The sequence below is a fragment of the Protopterus annectens genome, chromosome 13.part0 (genome assembly GCF_019279795.1).
Source record: "Protopterus annectens isolate FY-2018-M chromosome 13.part0, PAN1.0, whole genome shotgun sequence".
NCBI classification, from domain to species: Eukaryota; Metazoa; Chordata; order Ceratodontiformes; family Protopteridae; genus Protopterus; species Protopterus annectens.
Genome location: NC_056747.1, coordinates 55,478,439 through 55,498,208, shown reverse-complemented (window position 1 = coordinate 55,498,208; position 19,770 = coordinate 55,478,439). Strand labels below are relative to the sequence as shown.

At 37.7% G+C, this 19,770-nt stretch overlaps 1 protein-coding gene across 1 annotated transcript in view; it reads right to left on the bottom strand.

Moving 5' to 3' along the window:
- LOC122817578 (fibrillin-2-like) overlaps nucleotides 1-19,770 on the bottom strand; it is an 824,173-nt gene that overhangs the window by 307,186 nt on the left and 497,217 nt on the right. The window contains exon 13 of the mRNA XM_044090614.1: nucleotides 830-949. Coding sequence (XP_043946549.1) covers nucleotides 830-949 — 120 coding nt within the window. The remainder of the gene's footprint in view (nucleotides 1-829; nucleotides 950-19,770) is intronic.

Sequence of the window (19,770 nt, the reverse complement as noted above, 5' to 3'; positions counted from 1 at the left end):
CTACATTCCCTGTCACTTTCTAACCCTAAGACTCTGCTGCTTCACCCTAAACCTAAATCACCTCCTGATAACTGCCAGAAATCCTAAGCTACATTCCCATTACCTCCTGAGGTTGATGAACTTATATTGCGCTAACTCAAGTAATGCATTCTGGCAAGGTAAGGCAGTTCTTATCTCTATACAGCTGCCATACCTTGCCCAAGCTTATACTCAAGTTCATGTTCAAAAGCAAGTGACAAACTATGCAAACTGCAAGACATGAGTCTCTGGTTTCTACAACTATCCAGGACTCAAGCACTTATAGTCAAATTTTATAAAACAGCACAAATAACATAACATCAAACAAAATCTTTTGAATGTCTTCAAGAAGCATTTTGTTTATTATAATGCAGACTTAAGGAATAAGACATTCATGTTTCCCTGGTATACTCTGAGGCATGAGAAGAAGCCAAGTGCCTTATACAAGTGAGGAATGCTGATAGTGTGTGTTACAGGACACCTTGGAATGTTTTGTTCCTAAAGGCAAATGGCTCACATCTACAGCCAATTTAGGGTGTCCACTCTACCTATTGCATGTCTGTGGAATGTGGAAGTAAACAGGAGCACCTGGTGGAAACCCACGTGGACAAAGGGAGGACATGCAGACTCTGCACACAAAATAAACATTATTACGTTTTGTGTTATGTATGTAAGATACTAGAAAAATTACAGGATATGTTTTCAAAAATGATAAGAATGTAAAAGATATTATGTCTAAGTACAAAGTAAACACCATAAGTGATATGTGTATAATGAAGTATGTTACTGGAATACTATTTAAAAGACTTACCAACACACATCTGCTTTGTTGGAGTGCTTTGAAAGCCTGGATGGCACTGGCAGTGGTATGATCCATCAGTATTTACACAGCCGCCATTCACGCATGGGCTACTCGCACACTCGTCTATGTCTAAAAGCAGAAGAAAGACATGTTAAATGCCTCCTTTACACCTATTACTAAGCTGAAATGTTCCAAAAATATGAAACTGAAAGAGTGGTGATATGGATTAAATTCTCTGGTTCTGCTATATGACTGAATTCTTGTGTGGGAAATATCTGCTGTAAAATCCCAAAGTATCTGTTATGTTTGTCACAGTGTTCTGCAAATTCTTTATAAAGACAGTCACATTTGTTATGTATGTTAAAAGTTACATCTTGGCCCATAACCTTGTTAATTAATTCCTGCATGTATCGTATATATATATATATATATATATATATATATATATATATACATATAAGCTGGCCACAAAGCAATCCAATTACAAAGTGATATAGCAAAAATAAAAGTAAACAGCACACAAAAATACATGTGCTTAATCTGTTCAGTTGGAAAGCACAAATCTTGTAATTATAGTGAGTTAATTACAAGGACTTACAATGTCATTAGCTAATAAATCTCTTTCAGCTGTTTAGGGTATTTTATAAACATAGTTTAATCCTGCTGGTTATTTCAAAGAGCAACAAGGGTGGCACCAACAGAAAAAGCTCTTGTGCTGTACTTTGATGGGAAATCTGAAATAAACATAAGGGAAATTCTGCTTCATGATATCCCACAAATCTCTTAAATCATGTCAGATAGTTCATTCTGTATGCAGTCAGACAGTAAGAGCTATACCAGCTAAAGAAGATTCACTCCAGTAAGGACTACAATTCCTCCATTCATGTTTTGTTTGGATAAAAAACAAGTGGATACTTCAAACCGAGTGATGCCAGCTTCTGCAATACTTTCTTAGACATCCCCCTCTCCCAGTTAAATCTAGACAGCTATTTTTTTAATTTCTTCATGAGGACACACATGACAGCGAACTTTTATGGCCTGTTCTGTGCTTATGAAATTTCTTTTGAGAGAAACAATTTTTTTTTTTTTTAGGAAAATCAAGAAAATATTACTTATTCATCTTTGTATTCAGTCTTTATGTAGAAAGTTCTAGAAGTTTTAAATATGAAAGAAAATTGACAGAAAACAATGATGTAAAATATATTTTAGACAAAAAAGAGCTGTTTCTGCAGTTCAGCATTTGGGCTTTTATCTGCAATGCAGGAGACGTAGAAAGGGACCCTGAATGGCTGAGGTTCAGGGAAAGAAAGTGTAGTTGTTTGAGCATATTCAGCATTACATTAGGTATTTGAATAACTATTATTGCTACGGTAAAATAGTTATCAATGGGAATTAATCAGCAAGGCAGAGTAGTCTGCACCATATTATGTTCTTTTTTTTTTTTTTTTTTTTTGAGAAAGAAGGCACCAACAACTGCGCTTCAAAGCCTCAAATAAAACATTGTGAACTAGCCCACAAGAGCACCCTGTCAAGCCATCAATGGGCCTTTCAAAAGTAAGGAAGTATTCTTGTCTGAACCACGCACAATAAACTTTGAAGGGAAATGAGGACTGGTATTGATCACAAGGAAACCATCTAAAAAGCCTGTGCCAGGGAGACCCTGGGGTAAAATTCTGAAAAGAAGTACAGAGGCCATCTGCCCATTCTCTGCAGAGGTAAAGGACAACTGAGGATTATCTCCAGAGATATCCATTTAAGAGAAAGGGGAGAGAGAGAAAGAGCTGGGAGCTTATATGACAGCAGTGAAACAGTTGTTTGAGCAATTGGTCTTACCGTGTACTCTTATAATCGTACTATGTTCATAATAAGGTTCAGGATTGCAGTACACCTTCCCACCTAGAGAAGGCATGCTAAAGCAGGTTCTTACCCTAGCAGGAGTCTGACTACAGGCTGAGTATTGCAGTACACCTTTTCACCCAGAGGAGGAGTGCTAAAGCAGTTTGTTACCCTACAGCCTGAGTACTGCAGTACACCTTACCATCCAGAGGAGGAGTGCTAAAGTACTTTGTTATCCTAGCAGGAGACTGCTACAGGCTGAGTAATGCAGTACACCTTCTCACTCAGAGGAGACGTGCTAAAGCAGTTTCTTATGCTAGCAGGAGCATGACTACAGGCTGAGTACTGCAGTACACATTCTCACCCAGAGGAGGAGTGCTAAAGCACTTTGTTACCCTAGCAGGAGCCTGACTACAGGCTGAGTACTGCAGTACACCTTCTCACCCAGAGGAGATGTGCTAAAGCAGTTTGTTATCCTAACAGGAATCTGGCTACAGACCTTGCAGGAGCAGGATTCCATTACATGCCTTGAGAGAGTTTCTGTCACCAAATAATGCTGTACATTAAAGCTTCAGCCACCTACATCTTCAGAGAACAGATGTTCATATACTTCATCTTATTCTATCAAGTTTCTAAATTGACATTACATATGTAATTGTTCCAGTACATCCATTCCTGAGCTCTCTGAGTTTTAAAACAACTCACTAGCACAGCTAGTCTGGAAGCTGCCAAATTCCTCAGGTATACAAATGTAATAGTTCTGCTGCACATGAAATTTGCAAAAATGTCAGAAACTTGCTTTACTGTGTACAGCCAAACCGTAAAGGTGTACTGAATTCATACCTCTCAACTGTCCAGATTTTTTGCAGAATGTCGAGATTATTGTCTCATATTTTTGGTTTTTCCTCATAATATTTGTGTTTTTTTTTGTCAGATGAATTATGATTTAAGTTGATAATGACAGACATTTGAGTTTCAGACTTCATGCCGTTCAGAAGATGTATGCTAATGCAAATCCTGTCGAATGAGTAATTTTTAAGATGTGTCCAAATTTTGGGCCTTTGTTCCCCAGTGTTTTTGGCCTTGCCCAGATTTCCTGCACTAGAAGGTTGAGAGGGATGACTGAAGTTTATGCTTCACCTCCACCAAACTATATGTGCTCATACACTCCATAATTTTCTGGGAGGTGCTATACTGACCTCGATGACTCAACATTTATTTGCATGTTTATAAAACTAGACACATCTGCATAAAGAGCAGCACCTAAAACATTACACCATTTGAACAAGAGGGGTAGTTTAGTACAAAAAAATCACCAAAACAGACTCATAAAATGCTGTACAGAAGAGGTACTTTTTGAGGCAACCCATGCAGCAATAGACACAATTACACTCATGAAGTTACAATGGCAGTGAACCACAGTAGTGAGGCCTATAAAAAAGAAGGACCTGACCCAGTAGATTTAGGTAGAAACTTAAGAATCACCAGTAATCACAAGGCAAACAGGGTGTCTACTGAGACCAGTAGGGCATCTAAAGCAACTTTAAAAAGACATGAGAAGCAATGGCAGTAGATGCTGAAAATGTCAGTACCCAGGATGAGCAGTCTACTTTCTATTCTTATGAGAATAAATTTTAGAACAACACAGCACTATCTGCAAGCCAGCTAATGTCACTTTGTCTGTTTAAAGCATTAATTAAGGAGGAGACCATCCTGCTGGGCTTGAAATTGCTCCATATACTAATCCTCCTTAGCCTGTCCCTTGTCACCTCTTGAGCCATCTACCATTTTTTTCTCGAGTACAAACAACATTCATGATTGTTATCATTAAAAATTTAACTCTGATGCGGTTGTAGACTTAGCAATGTCCACAGTATACAACTACTCTTTCACTGGAAAACAGTGGGAAGTTGACACCCAAGATATATCAGCATTCTTATGTTATCAGAAAGAAACACTGAAACAATGCCTTCAACATACACAGTTTATAATGTAGAAGTTTCAATAACTGGATTTCATAAGGGGTTATAACAGTGTACTACAATGACATGAACTTAGGCTGAGACTACCAGCTGTTAAGTTAAACTAACCTACCTGCTCTCAATAAAAGCCTTAGTATTATAATTTTATTAAAACTAAAATGGCAATCCTTCACAGTTACCAATTACAATTTTCATGCAAATATTATATAAGCTAGTTTATCTTTAAATGTATATTACATAACTGCACTGAAATTTAAATATCTGGTGTAATTATGGGGATTGTTTTGATCTGAAGACATCTGGATCACAGTAGCCAAAGTGCTCATCGTTTTATTAAATAATGAATATTTGTATTTTTCACATTAGTATTGGAGTACTTGCCCTTTTTATCCACAGGTTTAGTTCTTTGAGTGTCTAATTGCTGAAATTGCCCTGGATGCATGTATGAGTATGATGTACATGGCTATGAACCAATCAAAAATATTATATTACAAAACATTATGGCTATGAGCCAATCACATATATTATATTATAAAGCATCATGGCTATGAGCCAATCACATATATTATATTATAAAGCATGATGGCTATGAGCCAATCACATATATTATAAAGCATTCAAAGATGAGATATGTTATATCTCAACAGGATCGTGGCAGTAAAGGCTTTTGGTGGCAAAATAAATCAAGTTTAAGTTTAAATAATTAAAAATAAGCAAGAATGAGGGCAAGACAAGTGCAACTCTAATAAAGTGCATGTTAGTTGTAGATCATTAAAAGGATTTTTGCTACAGACCTATCTGTTAATGAGTTGATCCAAAGAAAATAATGTTGACTGTAACATGTTGAGAACTAACAGGATTTCATGTGAACTTGCTAATAAATGGATAACTGTATAGTAAGTACCTACAGTATTATTTTATATTATGTTTTTAAATGTATTTATTTGTTACTTATTTCATGAGAGATAGATGCATTTCATGAGATATGGACAGTATACAGGGATAAAGAATGGAGATTTAAGAAGGATGGTCTACACCTGTCTCCCCTAGTCTTCTGAATATTGGCTAAAACTTTATCCACCCTCTTAGAACCTTTTTAGGGAATGCCAAATTGACAAACCTACTGACACAGGAAATAAAATCCAAATAATCCTAAAGATGTTACTGCTCAAGGCTAGAAGCCTATATAAGAAACTTCACACCCTACAAAGACATCTCTGCTGTCACTGAGACACGGTTTAACTCCACAGAAAGTACTTCGGCAGTACTAGGCTTCAGTGCTTTTCACACATTTAGGCCATCAGCTGCACAGACAGGGACAAATGTGAATGAGTCTCAATCTACATTAACCACAACCATAACTCTAAACTGGTTAAACATGATGATGCTGCGGAATCTACATTAACCACAACCATAACTCTAAACTGGTTAAACATGATGATGCCGCGGAATCTACATTAACCACAACCATAACTCTAAACTGGTTAAACATGATGATGCTGCGGAATCTACATTAACCACAACCATAACTCTAAACTGGTTAAACATGATGATGCCGCGGAATCTACATTAACCACAACCATAACTCTAAACTGGTTAAACATGATGATGCCGTGGAATCTACATTAACCACAACCATAACTCTAAACTGGTTAAACATGATGATGCCACGTAATCTACATTAACCACAACCATAACTCTAAACTGGTTAAACATGATGATGCCGCAGAATCTACATTAACCACAACCATAACTCTAAACTGGTTAAACATGATGATGCCATGGAATCTACATTAACCACAACCATAACTCTAAACTGGTTAAACATGATGATGCCATGGAATCTACATTAACCACAACCATAACTCTAAACTGGTTAAACATGATGATGCTGTGGAATCTACATTAACCATAACCATAACTCTAAACTGGTTAAACATGATGATGCCGTGGAATCTACATTAACCACAACCATAACTCGAAACTGGTTAAACATGATGATGCCGTGGAATTCATCCATGTGCAAATCACCATAGACAATGTCCATACCACATAGCTACAGGTCATCCTCTATGTTCCTAGAATCTCACTGGTCATACCTATACCTACTAGACACACTCACCATTAAACCAAATACCCCATTCATGGGAGACATTAACTACACCTCTATAGACTGGGAAACATCCACTGCCACATACTTACAGGTACAATTCCTGGACTTCATTAACACAAATACATTTGACCAGATAGTGTGCACACCCTACAAAGGTTCAAACATGCTGGACTGGGTACTCACCAATATGGGAGGTTGCTGCCTCACCCCTCCCCCATACACCATTTGTTATGTCCTCACTGGTGAGGTCAGACCATGAAGTTGCCTCTTTCAAAATAAAAATTAATTCAGTAACCCCAACAAACCCTGTAACAGTTAGAAACTATTCCAAAGTAAACTACATCCTATTAAGCAATAGTTTGTCAAAATTCAATGCCCCTCCCAACCCAGAATTCACAGCAACCTATGTGAAATTGTTCAATGAGATCCTGTACAACTCTGTAAATAGCTGTATAGAGGCTGCTGTGCCTACTAGAACTAGCACAAGACAAAGCAAAAAGAGAGCGCAGTGCTGCAATCCTAAAATTAAAAGGGTACATAACAAAAGGAAAAAGTCCTGGCCCAAATCAGGAAGAACAACTCCCATGATGACACAAGCTCTTTCATTAAATTAAGCAGGAAACTGCAAAGGCTAATTAAGTCCACCAAGGCCAACTACTGGGTCAAGACAGCCTCACAGGCCGAAGACAACCACAAGACTTTCTAGAGCTATGGCCAAAACCTCAAACGCAGTACACAGCAGTGTGCCAAATTGGTGGTCAATGGTGCCACCTTCACTGAGCACAGCAACATTGCAAACTTGCTGGCTGACAAATTCAGCTCAACTTCACCTCCTCTGACTTACTAGCATAATCCCCCAACAATTAACAGGGAGCAGGTCCTGGCAATGCTCACTAAGCCTAAAAACGCAGTCTCACTGGGCCCTGGCAACATTCCAGGATGGCTCATAAATAGCTTAAAATACAGCCTATCATGACCACTTGAGTCACTTTTCAACTTTAACCTAAAAACAGGCTTTATACCATAAGAATGGAGTACTGAAATGGTTATCCCCCTTCATAAGGGTGGACCATCAACAGACACTAGAATCTACAGACCTATTAGTCTGACTAGTCTAATATGCAATGCCATGGATTGCGTTATCATGGAAATGATCAACAAAGACATAGTCAGACAGCCCAGTTTGACTTTGTGAGGGGGAAGGTCATGCCTACTAAACCTGGTGGACTTCTTTGAAAAGGTCACCAAGGCAATAGATGAGTGGAAAATGGTGCATATCGCCTATCTGGACTTGAATAAGGTGTTTGATACAGTACCACACTCATCTATAGTTGACAAACTCATCAAACTGGACATAGCCCCCTACATAACTCAATGGATTGTCAGCTGTCTCAGAGACAAAATCCAGGAAGTCACTGTTGGTGATACCACCTCCACAAAGAGACTGTCACCAAGCAGGGTACCTCAGGGTTCCGAGCTGGGACCACTCCTATTTCACATCTACTTCTCGGAGGTAAAGGCTAATGTCAGGGGGATTTGGCTGACTAAGTTCACAGATGACTGCAATCTGGGAGATGTCATAGACTCCCCCCATAACACAAACATTTTACAAGATGGTCTAACATAGACAAATAACTGGTGACAAAGTCATGGATTAAAAACTCAATGCCAGGAAATGAATTATAGTGCCTTTTGGGAAAACTGCCACCCAGGCTAACTACTTCATCGATAAGACACCCCTAAGACTTGACCCAGTAGTCAGGAATCTGGGAACGTATGTAGACAGTAATCTGACCTTTGACCAACCTGTGGTCATGGTAGTAAGAAAATTAATCTATCACCTATTTTATAAGTAATAGCAAGGCATCTAGGTTCAAGGAAGTCATACTGTCACTTTATCTGGCCATCATCAGACCCATCACTGAGTACAATGCCCTCTTCAGCATGTACCTCGCTAGACAATAGTTGGAATGCCCCCAAAAGTTCCTTAACAGGAGAAGCCAGGATATAAAAAAATGTCCTATGCAGATCACAAGTTAATGTCCTATCTCTATACTCTGTCTCCTATAAGTTATTGAGAGGCAGTCTGTGCATGGCATTGAAGGCATCCTTTTATCCAACACTGATAAACTTTTGCACATCTGAAAAATGATCAACATCAGAATCACTAGAATAAAGCTTTTAAATTTTGCTTGTGACATAAATAAGAAGTGTTGGTGAGACAGATATATGTCTCAGAGGATCCCCATGCTTTGGAAAAGGCTCCACATCCACATGAAGCAGAGTCCATCCCTAACTCTGTTTAAGCATAACCTTGACAAATGGATGGGAAATCGTAAATTTACCACAGGTCTGGCCAGCATGTCTCTGACAGGCAGAGGCAAACAGTAGTGCCCAAACTAACATACACCCCATATAACCTTTTGAAACTTCCTAACCAGAATAGCTCCTCATAATAAATGCCCATGATACACAGGGAAATAATTGGGTTGGGTTGTACAGCTAGACTTATAAAGACTTTGGTGGCCCTTAGCCTAGTATATACCTATGAACCTATAATAACTTTAAATTCCATATGGAATTAATTGAGATTACCAATACAGGAATGTATATCATGTTTCTGTAGGATATTTGTAAATTGCAGAGATGGTTTCATTCCTGTAGTGGAGGTTGAGTTTTAGTTATTGAAGAGGCATTTTTAGGTCTAAATGTTGTAAGAAAAGTTTTCCATACCCTGTGATAAGGGAACACAGTATGGACGTATCCTTATTTTCTATGGTCATGTTTACTATACGGACGAAAAAGATGAACTCCATTTCTTGTTTACTCCAGTCCTGATATGTTGTTTTCTATACCAATATTGTAAAGAAAGGATGCAGGGAGACTAAAGGTGTAATTTGAATTTATTTATCTCCAAGTAATATATTCAGAGAAGAATGGCATGGTATATTCCTCGCCCTGTGTTGGTTATTTCAAAGGGTGGAACTGAAGCTTTAGATGGAAATAGGGATAGGTCACAGGTTATAAATATAGAGGGCATGCTCACCGAAGTCACATCTTTTCAAGTTTTCCCTGCCACAAAAAGAGTGTGATCCCAGGGGAGGTTTAAATTAGGCAGTGCTCTACTATACTAAGAGCCCCAAGCTGCTGAGCGACCCTGGCCCCAGTGTCTTTAGCCGTCTACCCTGCTCTATAAGCTGCACATCCTGTCCTTGGAAACTTACTCCTCTGACCTGACGACTAAGGATCCACTCCAGCCTGCCGTTTCATCTTAACGTCTTCTATCCTGCTCCCTAAAGTATTAAAAGGGAGCAAAAATATCCTGCTCTATAATTTGCACATCCTGCCCTTGGAAACTTACTCCTCTGACCTGATGATTAAGGATCCACTCCAGTCTGCTGTTTCATCTTAACATCTTCTATCCTGCTCCCTAAAGTATTAAAAGGAAGCAAAAAGTATGTTGGTCTCCTACACCTCATAATATAATTTGGAATTGTAGCAACTACTTTGTGGTGCCTAAAAGCTCGCTTTTAAGCCTGAATAGCCAGCAGCTATATACCTACAGCCTGAATACCTTTCCTCCATACTAGCAAAATACCTTTAACTACTAACTTCGTATAATTTATTCCCTGGCCTGTCCTCTCCCTCTTAGAATCTACTACTGTACTACTGAGATTGTCCACCAGGTGGCAGCCTTACCCTAGCCCTACCTCCCACTCAGCTTACCTGCTACTCTTTAACATATTCTTTTTTCAATCCCTTGCCCAAGTTTTGTTTGTTAGCTCACTCTACCTCATCCTTTAACTATTCCACTACATCTAACAAGACCCTCTCCTATCCTTCCCACAACTTTTTCCCCAACCTCCTTACTCTCCTCTAACTTTATTTACCTTACATTTTGAGCTGTTTTCACTGATTGTTCTTCTTCCTCCTTCTCTTGTCTCTACCCGCTCCATTCGCCCTGCGAGCTCACTCCGCTCCCCTACCCTACCCCCAATTCCCAACCACCCCCAGTGGTCCTAGACTTATACATCCTAACCACACCCTCTTCCCCATCCTACCAATCCCACATTCCCTCCACTTTAGTTAATTGAATCATACCCCTCTATCTCCCTTACCATTCAAAATCTCTCTCTACTCAGAGTTACTTATCACATCCAATACCTCTCCATATTGTCTTATTCTAATCCTACCTCCTCTACCTTATTAAATACCAAACCTAGAAACATGCCAACAGCTGCTAAAACTACTCTAACTAAGCTACTAATCATAGCCTCACTCATACCTGTTCTAACCTCAGCCTATCTCCTAACCTCATTTGAAAACTTGAATTATGTTCACTTTCACTACCCTCTAAAACAAACAGCCATTCAAACTCTTACTCTCTCCCATAATCATATAAATATGACATCAATACCTATATACCTTCTAGCCAAATATCACAGACTTGCACACATTAAATATATTAAACATACAGTAAGGAAATTTAAATATCAGATCAGTTATATACATAATCCCATACTAAAACTAAAAAACCTCTCCATAAAAGATGGTGACATCCATCCTAACCTAGGCCCAGCCAATGTCTCTACAATTGTATCTCACTGCCCCAATCCCACCATCCCACTCAACCCTATCAGACCCCCTAACTCACTCCTAATAGCACATCTCAATATCCGCAGTATTAATAACAAAGTTGCCCATCTGCATGCCCTCTGAGATGTTCACTCCTTTGACATCTTATGTCTGACAGAAACATAGTTAAAACCTGGAACTAAAGACAATGAAATCATCCCTCCAGGATATAATATACTGAGACATGACCGCATAAAGCGTAAGGGAGGAGGCGTAGCAATACTATCTAAAGACGGTCTACAAATCACCTCTGTACCTTATAACCCACCACATGATAATAATGGAGAAGTCCTTATTTCCAGACTTCAACTCAACCCTAGTAAATCCCTATACATCATCTGTATCTACCTACCACCTGGTAATAATACCAATTCTGTAGAGGATATCCTAAGCTCAGTGTCATCAACTTACCCACAAGAAACAATAATATTAGGGGACTTTAATACTGACTGGAAAAGTGTCAATACTGAAACGCCAACTTCCCATATTAACCTTCATGGCTTCTCTCAAACCATCAACTCCACAACCAGAATTAAGAAACCAAACAAAAAAGAGAGTACCTTAGAATGGATTCTTATTAATAAACATCACCAAACTTATAAGGTAGGAACCTTACCTGATGATGTTAGTGACCACTCATTGACCTACATTATCAGGCAAAGAAATTATTCTTCCATACCCCCCACATACAGAATTTCACGGTCCAACAAACACTTTAACCCACTTCTATTCCAAAGTGAGCTCAGTGCTTGTGACTGGAACCCTCTAAAAATGCTCCCACTTGAAGAAGCTGTTAAATATTTTAACTCTAAATTCTTAACTATCCTAGACTACCACACTCCTAAACGTTCTACTAGAAACAAGTCCAAACCAGCCCCATGGCTCTCAAAAGAAACCAGACAAAAAATCCTGCTCAGAAACAAAACTTGGCCTAGGTGGCATGCTACCAAAAATATCTCAGATCAGCAAACATTCAGAATGATGAGAAATACTACAAAAAAATGCCATAATCACTGACAAAAAGAACTTCTATTGTAAACTACAGCAAACATACCAAAATAACCCACAAAGGTTCTGGACTAGTATCAATAGACTCCTTTACCCAAGGAACTCTAGTACACCAACCCCTCTAGGGACCAATCATAATACTCCCCAACAAACTGCCAATACCTTCAATACCTTCTTCACAGAGGCCATACAATCACTAGCAAGTCAGCTTTCCCCAGACAGTTCAAGCCTTCCTACCTCCATTCCAAGCTCTTTTCCTACATTCCAACTGCAACCCATCTCTACCTTCGTCATCTATAAACGTATCCAAAAACTTAAGCCTTGTACTCCTTCTGCTGACCAGTTACCATCTGAATACCTGCAAAAATCAGCCAAAGCGGTAGCCTATCATATATCTATCCTTATAACAGAACCATTAATGAAGGAACTATCCCTGACATCTGGAAAATCTCATACATTATCCCCCTACATAAAGGAGGTAACTCAAATAACTATTCTAATTATCGGCCTATAGCCCTTCTGTCACCCTTAGCAAAAGTCATGGAAAAATGTATTCATCAGCAGCTACTAAACCATTTAATTCAACACAACATACTAGCTAATAGCCAACATGGCTTTAGGCCATTCCATAGCACCACTACTGCCCTCTTATCCTTCACTGATTCCATTAATGGAAACTGTAATAATAATATCCTCTCATCTGCACTCTTCATTGATCTCTGAAAAGCTTTAGATATGGTAAACCACCCTCTGCTAATAAGTATTCTTAAGTCCCTTTCTCTTGACACTCAGGCTGTTCAATGGTTCAATTCCTATCTCAGCAATAGGCAGCCAGCAGTGCTCTGGGAGAACAATCTTTCATCCCACTTGCCAGTCACCCTGGGAGTCCCACAAGGCTCTATTTTAGGACATCTCCTCTTCTCACTTTTTATCAATGACCTATACATAGCAATTCCTCAAGCCACCTGCATACAATATGCAGATGATTCTACGCTCATCTGTTCAGCCATCTCCTCATCTGAACTGCAATCCTTGACTCAGAAAGTATTTAACACAGTGGAGACATGGTTCTTAAAACGTTGCCTCCTCTTGAATCCCAAAAAAACTAAGCTTCTCCTCTTTACTCCTACCAGCAAGTCCACCCCTATAGAATTCTCAGTCATCTCTAACAACGGCACCCTCATATCCCCTGACTCTACCACCAAACTCTTAGGAATTACAATAGATAATAACCTTAACTTTGATAGCCATATTAACAACACTATAAAAACAGTAAACAAAAATGGGCTCCCTATATAGGATCAAATCTTTCCTAACTCCAACAGCTAGAACCACAATTGCCCACTCCCACCTAATCTCAACGTTTCTTTATGCCCCTCCCATATATACCAACCTGAAAAAAAATAACCTTCTCAAACTAGCCAACTCCTATAATAACATTGCCAGATTTGCCACTGGGAACCCCTTCAGAACCCACCACTATCAGAATCTACAGCAGCTAAATTGGCTTGAACTTCAAAACCAACTACAACTTTCACAACTTACCATTGCCCATAAGATCCATAATCAACCTAATAACACTCCTATACTTTCAAACCTCATAATCCCTTACAAAAATCTCAATATTTGCGCTCTTCTAACAAACTTCGAGTTAGCATAAGCAAATCCAACAACTTGACAGGGGACGCAATTTTCTCTAACACTGCAGGGAAAAAGTGGAACCTACTACCTAGTGAACTATCTTCACTTCCTTCCCTACCCCTCTTCAAACAAAATCTCAAAAGACACCTTAAAACACATTGGTTATGCCCCTGCAGCAACCCTGACTAATGTTCTGTCTTTGCTACTATTATCTCCATGATCCTACTTGTATGCTAACTCAATATTGCTTGCTCTTTCAGAAAGGCGTACTGTAATCTATGATACTTAAACGTATTACCTTTTGTGAACTTCATGTACTATTTACTGTAAACTATCTGTTGTATCTTATTCTTAATGCATTATTTTATCCTGGATACCAATATTTTGTAATATTTTCTTCCTGTTACTACTGCTTTGATGTCTATGTAATAATTTATTATTCAGCTTATTGTTAAGACTGTTTATTATTACTGCTTTGTGTTACTCTTGGAGCTTTTCTCCCTGGGCCTCTACTGAGAAAAAACATGTATCCAGTTAGACTAGCCCGGTCAACAAATGTAAAATAAAATAAATAAATAAATAAATAAAAATAAAGGTACAGTCCTGACACAAAACAGGAAGCACCGTTTGTAATGAGATCAACAAGGGGATCTTCATGAGTTTATGTTCAACATCAGGGAGTAGATCCATGTTATGGAATAGTGAGCAGATCCATGTTATGGAATAGTGAGCAGATCCATGTTATGGAATAGTGAGCAGATTCATGTTTATAGAATAGTGAGCAGATCCATGTTATGGAATGGTGAGCAGATCCATGGTATGGAATGGTGAGCAGATGACAGTAATATTTTAGACTTTTATGTGTGAGAAACATACCATATGAGGGGGTAGAGGAATGTCGTCTCTCTGCAGGGTTCCCATGGAAGGAGCCGATACAGGATTCATAAGGATCTGTAGGATATTTTATTCAGCTGTTAAAGGTTAGAGAATTATTAGAAGAGGAAGTTGAAGAACAACATATCTATTTATCTATCTATGTATACAAAATAAGAAGTACTGCAGGAAGATAAGGTTAGATCAATGGAGAGATGGCTAAAGCACATAACTAACAGGCTGACAAGATGTGGGTAGCTATGCTACTGTTTTCTGCTCTATGGCTATTAATTACTTGCTTTAGTATAGGGGACACTGCAAACCTAACAGCAGCTAGAAATGGGATATTTGGAAAGTGCTTTGCCTCTTTTGGTTTGAAGTCTTTTTTTTTCTTTTTTTTTTTTTTTTTTTTTGTGATATGTGTAGGACCACTGGCAAGAAAGGGGTGAAGTAGGACAAAGTTTTTTACTTGCAGTTTATTTATTGTTGGTTGGTTATTAATAATGTTATTTTACTAATGTTTTAGTCAGTAATGTGAGAGACATTCCTAGGGAACAGAGATGAGGATGTGATTTTGCAGTTATTTGGAAGATTTGCATAACCCCAACTTCTTGTCTCAACATACTTTATCTATGGGACAATTGCACACCAGTGTGTCATTTTTTTTTCTTTTTTTGTTTTCTTTACAAATGTTAATGATGAATAGATATGCACTCTTAGACTGAACTCTACATGTATCCACGTCTGCTCTGCCTGTGTTGACTTGAGTTAAATAAACAGCATTAAAAAATGAACAGAAATAGACTTTCACACTCAGTACAGTGCATTTCTCCTTTATCTATATTCAACAACAACAAAGAACTAAATATATCATGTTCATATGAGTAGATTTAAAATAATTTCAGTGAATGGAAGAGAACAAAAAATGTTTACTGTCTACATATGCAGTTCAAGATTAATAGTTATTAGTGCACTACTTTATATGTCTGAGAGCAGACTTTTCTCATAGAAAAAGAGATAACTACCTACGTTCCAAGAAGTTCAGAGTTTGATACCATCAGCTTGCACTTACATAGTAAGTGTCTTGTTTAGTTTATTTTGTTTTATTTTACATTTGTTAACCTATGTTTCTGGTGGTGGCTGACATTTCAGCAGTTTGAGCCAGGAAAATCTACATTCACAGTAATATGTGCTATTGCATGTGCTACATATAACTGTACCAGATATTACAATCCACTGCAGGAATGAAAGAAAATTATGAGAATAATCTATCTGCTTTGCTACAGCTTTGGAGAAAACGTAGCTTCTCCAGGTAGAAAGGCTGCAAAACTTGTGCTGCTTTTCCAGAGATTTCAAATTCTGTGGCTTAGTGAGATTTAGGCTTTTTTATTAGGAAAAGTTTACCTGGTCAGTAATCAAAGGAGGTTACTGTGAGGGAAAATCCCTTCCTCTAATCGCACAGCTGTTAAAATAAAGGGGATAAAGGCACAATGTTTTTACATGAATATGTGACGGCTTCACACCCATTTTTCAAATTCTGTCCTAAATTTTTGTGGGATTTAATAAAACAGATGCTGAACAGATGTGTTTGATCGATTTTTAGAAGGAAAAGGGCTTTTCACTGCCTTTAGTTTCTTGTCAGTCGTCCGGCTCATTATCTGTAATTACTTATAACCATCACGCATTAGCTAAGGTGTAGCATAAATACGCCTGCAATGTGCAAGTCTCGTTATACAGCTTCATGTAAACAGCTTTGGAAGATGGCACTAAATTTAACATTTAATTCTGGATATTTAAGAACTTTATTTTTCTAAAAATCATACAGATCAGTTAAGTGGAAGGACACTTTTCAGCCATGATCAAAATATTCTAAAAGAAAATCAGTAACAGAATATGGAGACAGGTATAAATGTTCAACACTGGGTAGCCACATATTAAATGTTTATTCTCTATCATCAGTGCATATAAAAAAATAAAAGTTAGTTAAATAAAGACAGCTAATAAAGTGAACAGACAGCATCAAAATAACAGCAATGCCATGAAGGGACATTCCTGTTGTCTAAAGTTCGATCTCCTCAATCTCCAGTTTCCTATCATGTCACTTGAAGTCATTTAAGAAGAAATTGCTCTGGGACAACTGAGAAATTGGTCTTGACTCCTCATTGCTCTCCTGAACTGCATGTGTATAACTAACTGTGCACTTAGGAACCTAACTTAAAGGCAAGGAAGCAGTATCCAAAAATAAGCAAGGAAGGCTGGCGTAATATGAAGACGTGCAGGGAGAAACATCACCATTAAAACTTGAAAAGTTATTTTCCCTCTTTACAGACAGATTGTAAAATCCCATCTAGAGTAGTGTGCAAAATTCTGGAAATGTCATCAACACGACAATAATGACAGGACTGAGGAAGGTAGTTAGAAATGGTGCACAGGCAGCAAACAGTAGAAAACAAAGAAAGAGACAAAGATTAAAACATCTCAGTGACTGTCATATCAGAATGCTACCTACTTGAATTACACACATCTGAGCAGAGTATTTCCAAACTGTCATTTCCTGTTTTGAAGTTATACTGAGGAAAGACAAGTACTTTATTATGTTAAAAAATAAAATAAAATATTTGTTTTTTATTCAATGTCAACCTCAGAGGTGATTTTATGAAATAATTCATAATATGGTGAACGGTGCAAACCCAACACATGGGAGGACATGTCCCCAACATAAAGAGGATTATTGCTTGTTTTACATAAATTTATATATACATGCGTACAAATTTACAAATTACAAGCAAAAGAGCAAGGTCAAAAATATCATGTCTACATCACATTTCTTATCTCCAGGAAAGGTTCATTAAGTTTACATTTAAAACGTTCAAAATTAGAATCTTCTTTAACACTAACTGGAAGCTTTTTCCATAAATGCACTACTTTTTTATTAAATAAAAAACATTTTTGCTAATGTTTTACTTGTTGTTGTTTGTCTTTTCCCGGTTAGGGGTTGCCACAGCGGAACTCCGGTCCGCTAATGATTGGCAGTAGATTTTTATGGTGCCGAGTTGCCAGCCCGATGCCTAACCTTCAACGAAGGCACGCTAATTCACACATGTCTTTCGAAGGCCACTCGACCCACGGAGAGGACATGCAGACTCCACACAGTAGGCACTCCAGCCGAGAATTGAACAGGAGAACCTCTTGCTGTGAGGCAACAACACTAATGCTGCACCACCGTGGCTTAGCTAATACTACAACAGATTAATAATCTGCTTGTCCCATGAATATGTGGTGGTGTTAATTGTAATAGATCTCACAATTATAAATCATTACTTGCTATATAAGTAAGAATTAAATCAGCCTTCTATATTTCCATTTAACATTTCTGACTGTTTCAACCTCTTTGAAAACTGTATATCTTGCATTCTGACTGTCAATCTCTTCTGCAATTGTTCTAGCAATTTAATGTATTTTGATCTAACAGGATTCCAAAATTGCACAGCATACCCCATTTTGTATGTACTGAATATGTTACAACAACACTGTACTTTCATTTAACTTATTTATGCATCTAACTAATTTCATGCTGCCTTGATAAATATGTATATAATGCTTTTGTGATTGCTACATGATTTTATGGCAAAATATGTGTGTGAAAGTTCCAGATCAAGGCACAATATGATTCTATTGCCTTAATAAACAGACGGTGGATGTAATAGAGATGTTCAATTACCTGAAGGGTATCTAAAGTGTGGAAGTGGATGTAATTTTTTATTAAAGAATAGATTTTTGAGAAAAAATTTGAGAATATAATTTGTAGATTCATAGTGGGAAGCTCATTACCTTCTTTTTAAAACAAAGTATATTTTAGGCTTTTTAGATAATTTATTTATTGACAGTTTATATATATATATATATGTATATATATATATATATATATATATATATATATATATATTTGTTAAAGGTATAGCTCTGATAAGGGCATGTAAAATGGTTAATAGTTAACTTAGTACTGATATGAACATTGGATGATAGTTTAATATAATTTGTTAGCTTTAAGTAGGATTGTGTAGAACAGCTCCCGATTGATAAATTGAATGTTTGGTTATTATTTAATTATAAGATAATAATACTGAAACAATAGGATGGTATATATTAAACAGAGAGTGTGTTTTATTTTAATGAATATCTGAATAAGTCCCAAGCAGGGACAAAAAAATGCAGTGATCCTGTTAAGCGTTTTATGTTTTGCTTGGTGGAGTCTTTTATAATATTTTCTTCTATTAAACTTATTATTTCGTTCGGATCCCTTGGCTGAATAGAAAGTTTTTTCTAATACACCTCTTCAAGGTCTGTTGGTTTGTGAATTTAGTTGAGACGAGTGACTACTTGTTGGTTCGTGTATTTGGTTGAGACGAGTGATACTTGTTGGTTCATGTATATGGTTGAGATGAGTGACTACTTGTTGGTTCGTGTATTTGGTTGAGATGAGTGATACTTGTTGGTTCATGTATATGGTTGAGATGAGTGACTACTTGGTTCGTGTATTTGGTTGAGACGAGTGACTACTTGTTGGTTCATGTATTTGGTTGAGACGAGTGACTACTTGTTGGGTCATGTATTTGGTTGAGATGAGTGACTACTTGTTGGGTCATGTATTTGGTTGAGACGAGTGACTACTTGTTGGTTCATGTATTTGGTTGAGACGAGTGACTACTTGTTGGGTCATGTATTTGGTTGAGATGAGTGACTACTTGTTGGGTCATGTATTTGGTTGAGATGAGTGACTATTTGTTGGGTCATGTATTTTGTTGAGACGAGTGATACTTGTTGGGTCATGTATTTGGTTAAGACGAGTGACTACTTGTTGG